Genomic DNA, 9,702 nt, shown 5'->3' with positions numbered 1-9,702 from the left:
GGCGTATTGCTTCCCGGTGACATCGGTCCGGAACAAAAATCTCGAGCTATCCACACGTTAGATACACCACCGCGTAGCTGGCATCCTACAACACGCTGCTGTGTGCCCAAAGTGTGTGGTCGTCGTGTACGTTCTCGAAATAATAGAGATGAACTGTTCGACGAATCCGAAAAATTCCTGTTATGCCTGAAAGTATACGATCCCTTACCGATCTTCCAATGTCCCGGCGTATAAGGCAGGGCCTGCTAGGATGCCTTACTGACGAGTCCACTAGCAGGCCCGGGATGAAACGCTTTCCCCACTCCTTTTCCTTACTCACTACATATAGCCGCCAAAAAGGTGATCGCATTCTATTTATTACTAATTGTTCATAAACATTACTATATATTTACTGTTTTCCTTTTTTTATTTAACATACTTCACGCAGGAGTGGAATAATTAGGTCGCATATTCGGTAACAGTTATATTTCAATAAAATTACAGATTTTAGCGATACTTTTAATTGTAATAAAATGAACATAATTCTGAATATATACCTCACTTAGCACAGAAAGCACTTTTTTTTCATAAACTAAAATCAGGTTTAAAACAAAAATGAAAACACTTAATTCTTTGTTATATTCTTTTGTTTCACATCCAGTTTCATTATGTTTGGAGACACAAGGCTGACAAAGGTGTCTAAACGGTGGTAGGCCAGCGCGCCATCCAATGTATAGAGGCAGTTTCAAAACCTGTTACCTGGACAGAAAGCCCTGATGGTATTGATACTCCTCGCACGGAGATTTCGATTAATTTGAGATTCTGAGTCGGTCAAGTCCTTAAGGATTATCCTTCAGGATAACTAAAACGCGAATGGGTAAGTGGTACTTAAAGACTGTGACTAACAGGGATGATAAAATACAGGACGTGCACGAACACTATGCCACACTGAGAGAATACCAGATGTTATGCTGTTAGTAATTCCCGATGCCCCCCCCCCCCCTGAAATCGTGCAAATATAGTCATTATGGCGGTTTTAATGGGAAGGCTCGACACCCGGCACTCCCGATCCCAGAGGTGGGATAAGTTTCCTCGACGAAAAACAGAAACTTTAGTACATATAACTAAATGGGAAGAAAGCTTAGTAATGAAAAATACAAATTATTGTCCAAAATTTGTTGACTAATGTTATCAGAGATCAAATTTGAGCAATTATTCTAGAAGTACTACAATTCAAAGATTATTGAACCACTACTGTCCAACACTTGTACTGAACAGAAAAATATTACAACATGGTTGTAGACGTGAGCAATCCTACCAGAAGAGATGTCACTGAAAATAGTATTCCTTAAACGCTACTTAAAAAGAATTAAGATAGCATATAAAATATGTAGCTGTGAGTTGTCGACAAAATAGTTTGGTTAACCGCCCTTATCGATTATTCTATAATTGGAATGTCATCCTTTTTCTTGTTTGATCCGTAGGCAAAATACAGAAGAAAAATGAAAAATAAGATGTTACTTTTTATTTAGGTAAATATCTTTTTATATTTTGGTAAAACTGATTATGCATGAAGTATGTAGCACATAATTAAATTCTTTATTTCGTTATGTAGTTTCTTATTAATACTAAAGGACCTCGATACGTTATCGTTTATAAGCGATGCAGCCTGATTTAGAATAAACACCAGCAAGTGATAAATCAGGTATGTATGGTGTTTGCTTCCGTCTTTCGTACGTAAGGGGTAAAACTTGAGGTTTTTTATATTCAACGTAATTCGATGGATATTTAGACAAGTAGGACGATGTTATTCCTGGTGCACTCTCATACTTGTAACGATCAGGCTTGAAAAATTCTAAAGGATGAAGACTACCAGTATAATCCTTATATTGATTGCGATGAATTTGCACTCCCTGTAACAGAATATGAACATTTGCAACAGTTCAAATATTTGAAACGAGTGATTCAAATATTTGAAAGGGAATCTGAATTGTTAGAAATTATTGAAAACGTCCAATTATTTTAATAATTTGTACAACTCAACTCGCATACGCAAATACGATTGCGAACTCGTATCAAAGGTTATCAATTTCTAAATAAAACAAACAAATTATTATGTTACGTCTTACTATACATTAAATTGTACAAAAGTAGATAAAAATGCATACTGAATATGTTACGTAAAAATATTTCAATATACAATTACATGACATAATTGATTTTTGTCTACTATGATTAAAAATTAGAATATTTCACGTAATTGCATAATAAATAGACTTAAACTCACGAAATACAAGAATTATTTAAAAAATTATTAAGATCAGTATAAAGATACATTCAAGTTAGAGACATATTTGATGTAGCATAGCCTGCGATACATACAGTCCATGGATTATTGTCTGGTTAAAAGAACAAGGTGCTATTATTCCGAGACGGCGACGCGTCCTCACCGTATTCTCTGCTCATTCGTTGAAATTTAGTAGTCGAGAGTCACCGCGATTAAGTTCTACATGCCACCCAATAGAGGATTTGCTGCCTCCGTATGGTAGACGTGCATAGCAAGACGCGCGCCTCGGCTGGTGCCCATTCTAGGGGATTTTAATTCGAAGTCGGTGACTTGGGGATCCGCCAAACCGAATCGAAGGGATGAGACCTTAAGTGACTGAGCGAGCGGTTTCTGCGGACCGATGGCCTCTCTAACAGCACCTGTCTAACGTGTTACGATGATGATACGTTAGTACTGGTCGTCAAGGAAAAGACACTCCATAAAACCGAGGTACTGCCGATCCATGTGTGTCTTGCGCGAGCGACCTAGCCTCAGCACGGTCTGACTGCACCGGGTCAATAGGCGGCTTACTCTACGGGTCGCCCGCAAGTATAGGACCATATTCTATGAGTCGGCGACCGTCCTGTCGGGGCTGCCCCAATTGGATTTGCTCACCGGCTCTGAAGGGCAATATTAGGCCCCCCTAACAGTGTTAGGCGAGGGAACGTTGGCTTTACGACCTCCCTCCTGGCCATAACGTGAGCGGGCGCAGCGACCACGTTGCAGAGAAGGGGCACCGAAAGATTAAAATTTAATATGTGCATATATGTGTCTAACAGAATCTAATCCAATTAGAGATTAAGGTTTTAATTTCTGTTCGTATGGATAGTCCAAATAAGTAAGTTAGTATGACTGAGGATGCAGATCTGACAAAATCGAACAGCGTCCTTCGACTATTAGAAACGATTAGCACGTGGAAAAAAAGTAGTATGTAATGAGGACCGTGGAAAAACCCCCGGAGCGAGGGTGCGTTGGCGTCACGCCTCGTGTTTTTGCCCCTGACTCATCGGGAGCAGGTTAACCTCACCAATCTCAACGAAGTTGTTCTCGGGGAGAGTGTTAGCCCCTTCCCTTGAGAACAAAAACTTAAGATTTCTCGTCCACGTGTCATCAAGCGCGGCTATGAGCAGCGTGACCTTGCCCCGCCACTGGGCATCCATGCGCGAATGATAGTAGAAGGGTGGGAGATGTTTTTACCACTCCCCGTCCAACGAAGATTTGAGAGTCTTTGTTGCTCTAAATTATGTGCTCTACACTATTATCCAAACTTCCAGTATCATAATAAATAACAAACACATTCTTTAAAATTACTAGTAAATGTGACTGTAAAGAAATTAATTGTTTAACACAATTGAAATAGTCATGATTTACAATGAAGAGCATGTTTGAACAACTAATAAAAAATAAATGATTATCCTTATTACCTTATATAGGTCATCTACTTCCTTCATACGTAAGACGTCGATTGCAGAAATATCATTTGAGAGCAGAATTAAGTTACGATTCAGTCTACGATGCATCTTAGCTGCGTTAATATCAGGCCTTGGAGTATACGATGTACTTTGCATCCCCCACCTATACGGTGGCATCTACAAAAATATACATCGGAAAAAGAAATTAAATTATGTTTATTTTCAATTATTATCTTACAAATACAACACAGAAGTGTGAAATAAGTAAAAAGAACGAAATTAAAATTAAAATGTCAAGACAGATTTATAAATGCATGACTCTGTAGAATCAAATTCGGTATAAAGGAAGTACAATAAAGTTAGAATTATTTACTTCAGTAATTAATAATATTTGTACCGCGTATAAGTTTCTTTTAATTATTTTTTAAGCCAGCTTATACAGTGAAAAACTAATCTTTTAAAAAAGTACTGGTGAAAAATTAAGGGGAACGGAAAGGAGGGAACAGGAAAGGGAGGAAGAGAAGGAGGGATTCTCGAAGGAAGAGATTATAGACATACTGAAGAAACTGAAGAAAAAAAAAGAACCAAGAATAGACGGATTGGAAAACGAAGCATGTAGGCTTATGTCAAGGAAAATCGGGGAGGAGCTGTGGAAGTTACTGGATAAGATTTGAAAAGACGAAGAGTTACCGGAAGAATGGAGGGTGAGTATTATGAGTCCTATTTATAAGAGAAAGGATAAGAAGAGTGTAAAAAATTATAGGGAAATATCATTACTATGAATAGCCTATAAAATATACTAAAATATACGACAGCTTACTTAACGAGAGGCTTAAAAAAGAGATGGAAAGGAAATTAAAAGACAGATAATTTGGATTTAGGGAAGGAAGAGGGAGGGGGATCATGGATGTGATATATGTACTGAATTATGTGGCAAACAGGGAATTAAGCAGGAGGAAGGGAAAACGTCTGAGAATATATCTGGAGACAAGCGAAGAGATGAAAGATGGAGAGAGGAAAAGGAGGGAGTAAGGGAGAAATATTATGCAATAGAGTATTATCTTATATTTGTAACTTTTATTTTTTAATTTTTTCGTATACTCTTAGATACTAACTGACAAATGATATTATTATTTTAATACAGCTACAATTATTTTAATACAGCATCATGGGGGTAAAAATATATTTCTTGCATTTACACTTAGATTTTTTTCCTCCAAACCTTGCTGATGTTTTGTGATTGCTGTGACTACAACTATGGAAAACTACGTCATATAACTATTGGTACCAACATATTGAGAACATTTTTCTTTACTTTTTAAGACGAAAAAGAATTTTTAGAGTTTTTAATTTTCTTGGAACACCTCAATTTTGTTCAAAATTATGTATTTACAAAAACCCGTGTTTACAAATACTGAGGATAATAGAGCAATTTTGCTTCCGGATTAATATTTGAAAAACAAAACTCCAGAAGAATCACTTGGTGAATTCTACAAAACAGGAAAAAGTTTTAATTTATGAGAGAGTGTAATAACTATTGTTCAAAATGAATTAGCTGGGATACATCATAATTTTAACTTAATACAGTGAGAAAATTTTACCGAGAATTTCGATAGAACATCGGTTCTGTAATTCTGAAAATAGTTGGTAGTTTCGCCACCATGCAAACAGCGAGTCAACTTCGTCGGAGGATGCGGACCCATAAAGAGTGGCACAAGCGTAGATGGATACAAAGTGTTCATGTTCATTTCTCACTTTTTGGAGTAGTCAAAGAAAATTCTTATTTGTTTACTGATCTTTTTCTGCGTTAATAATAGGTTATATATACTACGTTAAATTTTTTATAGAGAAACAAAGGAACGAAAGTTTCGATTTTATTTTTGCATACCAGTAATTAGCTTCATTCGAGCAGAAAAAACAGGAGTCAAAAATATTATGGAACTGTCTTAATAGATCTCATTGCGAGAGAATCGTGTCCCGTTTATGCTATATAGCATGCATTAAACCCAATCTGTCGCTCTCAACGAATAAATACTGTACAATGAAAAGAGACATTCTACTAAAGAAGAATTTCTTTCCTTCAAACAAAATTTAAAAAAAAATAGAAGTTAACTAATTTTTTCGATTCCTGGAAATGATTAATGTCAAAAAGTTTTACAAAACGAACTTATTCAAGTATTTTTTCAAAGAAATGTAAACATAAAAATAAATACGTTATAAAATCGTGTTAAACGAATGTTAAAATAGTAATTATACCACTATGAAAAGATGCAAAATACAGTTTCTTTATTTCTTTTCCTTAATTAGAAGTTTTTAAAAATATTTGATACCCAACCTCATTCATAAAATAACATCTTAACGATAAACAAATTCATGTTTGTTTATCCATAAAAAGCGGTTGATTTCTTAATAAAAATTTAATATATTTTCTCTAAGTTCGTAGCAAAAAGCAAAATTGCAATTTTTTTCAAATTTTCCCCAAAGTCTCCCCGACTGCGTCAACCTGATGTGCTTCGCGAGTGATATTGGTGCCTAGCACCCGGAGTCGACTAAGGGATGACCATTCGGCATATGAAGGACGGTACCTGGCGTCCTTATAGGTGGTGCTTCATAAGACCAAGATGCTGACGATACACCGATCTCGACAGAAGCCGCCATCACTCCTGATCAAGATAGGTGAGACCATCATCGAGGTAAAGTCCCAGATGAAATATCTCCGTCCGCCATCTCCGCACAATGATTCAAAGGCAGGAAACATTTCAATCCTTTTACTACAATGGAAGAAATTTTTTTTAGTAATATTTCATGGTAGGATATTTGATGAATCAAAACACATAAAAATTTTCTAAAAATATCTTAAATTTATGTGAAAAATATAATGTTGAAGTTGGAGTATACAAAACGAGGGTAGACCCAGAAGTACCTAACTTGATGTATAGATGGCGGTAGCTGTTTGAAAAGAATGACTAAGGGAGAAAGTACCGTCCTTATAAAGCTTAAGTTTGAGGATCGGCGACGTTATGTTGTTTAGTATTTGTTTGGCAGCCATCAATAGCGAACGCTTTCAGTGAATTTGTAAACATGAAAAAAATTGGTTATCGTTATACGATACAATATTTTCATTTGAAAGACCTCACTCCAACTGATATCAAAACGGAGCTAGATTCTACTCTGGAGGAGTTTGCTCCTTCGTTTACAACAGTGAAATATTGAGTGGCAGACATGGTAGGCACAATAAAAAGTGTTATACATTGCATATTGCAGTGTAAGATTACAAATAACTGAAAATTTAATAAAGGAAAGTTGTAATAATTTGTTTATATAGATATAAAGGAAACATGTAACATACATTAAATCAACAATCTTATTATAGTTTTCAGTAGAACACAAATTTAACAAAAATTAATTTTTAATTGACTTTAATTATGTATAACTTTTTTGCGACAACTAGGATCAATGTCAAACATGATTCTGATTGACATTGGACCTTATAGAACATAACTAAGAAAGTTCCAGCTGTGTAAACACAGATTTGGTAATAAAATTATTTTTTCACAGTTGTTTCATGTAACAGTTTTAAAGGAAGAAAATTCTTACAAAAATTTTATTCGATCATGTGCTAATATGTTGAACAGTAGTGCCAATTGATGTGGCAATATTAGTTAATGCTTTAAAAATGTCTAGTATGAACTGTATACAATATCGATACATATATAGAATTCGCCATCAGGATATAAAAATTATCATCTTGTTAAAATAATCGATTAGATGAATTCTGTACAGTCTATCGATCTTGGTTGACTGTCAATCAAGTTTCGTGCAAAATGTACACATTATAAAATTAATAAATACCTATCTGTCTTGCTCTATGGTATATCCAAAACTTGGTAGATACAGAAATCCATTTTTAATACCTTTTATTGAGTCATTAGTAGTCAATCAAGGACATTTTACTGTACCTATATAAAAGATAATTCATCAACAAAAATAACTACAAGGAATATGAAAACAGATCAATAATCATAAAAATGATTTTATCAAGAACTGATGAAGTAATGATCAAATTGCTACCATGGCATTAACTAGTTACATTTTGTATGCTTAGACACTTGAACACCCATATCCTATTATTAGAATGTAACAAATTTATGATTGAGTCAATAATTTTTCAAGATTTCTCCTTCTCCTCAATAAATATATTGACTTGATATGGAATGGATTAAATAGAGAATAACATACATACATGTCATTTCTTTTTTAATTAAATTAAATTAAATTTTCCTTATAATTAAACGTAAGATCCAAAATAATCGCTCAATAGAATTCTGCAGCGAAAAACAATTTAAACATGCACTATACCAGAGATATCAAATGCGACATTTATAAATGTCAGACGAATCACAGTGATGCTAGAAAAAGAATCTCAACTACTCAACGCCATATTGAGTTTTTCCCGCCAATACACATTTTAGGAATGTCGATAAAGAAGACAAATATGATTTTCTCTCGGTTTTTTCTATGGTTTTTTCTCTTATTCTCGAAACGACTGAAGTCTGATTTATAGACAAACGGCTTAGCTGACTGTCACATTATTTACATTTGGAATCAGAATATAATCAACAATTCGTATAACGTAGAAAAGTAATTGTATAACAAAAACAAATAGAACACTCTTTTAGGAAAAAATACCCCACCTACATATTTTTACATAAAAACATTAAATAAACTTTTTCTTTATCTTCTCTACTAACGAAAAAATGAAATAAAATCTTATTCGTTACATACTTAATCATGTTAATAACGTACAGCTTGGAAAATAAAAATTAAAAATGTTTAATTCATGCTATATGCTTAATCAAAACATGCATTGTAGATAATATTCTGTTTTCAAAAGTAAATAACATAACCCAGCACGTCAGCCGGTTTGACAGCAAACCGAGTTTCGATTATTTCAAGAACAAGGAAAAAAGTTTTATTCGCCTTTTTTCTCGACTTTACGAAGTTCGAAGTATGAAAGTACCACATCAAACAGTTCATACAAAGTGGAATAGTGGGAAATATTCTATAGTTGTATGTAACTAGTAATTTGCGATGTTAAGTTTGGTATCTCTAGCGTGGATGAAACCGTTGTTATGATTGGACCATGAAGATCGGTAAGAGATTAAAGATTTGTCGCAAATGGCTACATTGGATGACGATTTTCAATTTTCAGCGCATTTCGATTTTGGAGATCTTTAAAAATATTTGATCAATTTAAATCATATCTAAATATTAATCATTCTTTAAGATCAAAAAATGGTCTTTTTTGTAATTTCATGCATTAACGAGAATAGTTCAACGCTTAACGAAGTTTTATTCAGTTCTAAAATCCTAGTTATTAACTAAAATTTACGCAACAGCAGTAATATAGATGCTACTTCCAATCTGTTAATACGTATTACTTATTAATACGTACTTCTAAACGTAAAAATTAAAGGTAAGCCATTTATTCTCGTATACCCACCCTCTATTGTTGATTCTACGTACTAACACCAATGGCGGAACAAGATCATTTGACGCTAAAATATATTTCTCAAACTCGAATTTATACACAATTTTCCTTATAAATATGAAATAAGTGAAGTAAATCCGTGATAGCCTTAAAAATTCATTGTTTCACTGGTGAATTATAATTCGTAATACTGTTCGTTTAAGCGTGCTGTTTGCAGCTGTAACTGTGTGCACGAAGGAGACGCTTCAAGAACGGACATCGAAGGTACGTTCACCTTTATTCTGTTAAATGTTTATTTTTATGCCATTTAAATTTTTTATTTCTACTTATATTTAATGAGTTTTTCAAAATAATTTAATTAGTACAATATGTATTGGAATAAGTTAAAATTTCGAAAAGTATGGATTTGTAAAAAAAAAGGCATTATGCTTTCTCCAATTGATTTTTCATATTATACAATATATTTGGTTTCTAAAGTATTTCTTATTATCCAT

General features: G+C 34.0%; 2 protein-coding genes and 1 long non-coding RNA gene across 4 annotated transcripts in view; 2 read left to right on the top strand and 1 right to left on the bottom strand.

Annotated features, from left to right (window-relative positions):
- The first annotated feature begins 1,135 nt into the window (after window positions 1–1,135).
- On the top strand, window positions 1,136–1,887 carry LOC143143034 (uncharacterized). The gene is made up of 3 exons (XR_012991000.1): window positions 1,136–1,375; window positions 1,464–1,511; window positions 1,595–1,887. It is a non-coding gene; the product is annotated as an uncharacterized LOC143143034 (long non-coding RNA).
- LOC143143033 (uncharacterized) lies at window positions 1,498–8,103 on the bottom strand. 2 transcript variants are annotated; one of them, XM_076303870.1, is made up of 4 exons: window positions 8,077–8,103; window positions 6,303–6,488; window positions 3,730–3,894; window positions 1,498–1,892 (listed from the first exon to the last, which is right to left on the bottom strand). In XM_076303870.1, exons 3-4 carry the CDS (start codon window positions 3,892–3,894, stop codon window positions 1,626–1,628), a joined length of 432 nt encoding a protein of 143 aa, XP_076159985.1. In that variant the 5' UTR covers window positions 6,303–6,488; window positions 8,077–8,103; the 3' UTR covers window positions 1,498–1,625. The 2 variants fall into 2 exon arrangements, 1 of the variants encoding a protein (XP_076159985.1); XR_012990999.1 differs by lacking the exons at window positions 3,730–3,894; window positions 6,303–6,488; window positions 8,077–8,103 and adding an exon at window positions 2,430–2,719 and having other exon boundaries at window positions 1,771–1,892.
- A 1,134-nt stretch (window positions 8,104–9,237) lies between these two features.
- Window positions 9,238–9,702, top strand: part of LOC143143152 (uncharacterized) — a 29,212-nt gene continuing 28,747 nt past the window's right edge. The window contains exon 1 of the mRNA XM_076304111.1: window positions 9,238–9,472. The gene's annotated coding sequence lies outside the window, so the exon portion shown is untranslated. The remainder of the gene's footprint in view (window positions 9,473–9,702) is intronic.

The sequence above is a fragment of the Ptiloglossa arizonensis genome, chromosome 2 (assembly GCF_051014685.1).
Source record: "Ptiloglossa arizonensis isolate GNS036 chromosome 2, iyPtiAriz1_principal, whole genome shotgun sequence".
In the NCBI taxonomy this organism is placed as follows: Eukaryota; Metazoa; Arthropoda; class Insecta; order Hymenoptera; family Colletidae; genus Ptiloglossa; species Ptiloglossa arizonensis.
The sequence above is the reverse complement of the archived record's forward strand: the minus strand, read 5'-3'. Positions and strand labels throughout refer to the sequence as shown.

Coding starts and splice junctions, on each gene's coding strand:
- LOC143143033 (XM_076303870.1), bottom strand. CDS start 3,894: ATGCCACCGTATAGGTGGGGGATGCAAAGTACATCGTATACTCCAAGG. Junction 1,893..3,729: donor AAGTAGATGACCTATATAAG/GTAATAAGGATA, acceptor ATTCTGTTACAG/GGAGTGCAAATTCATCGCAA.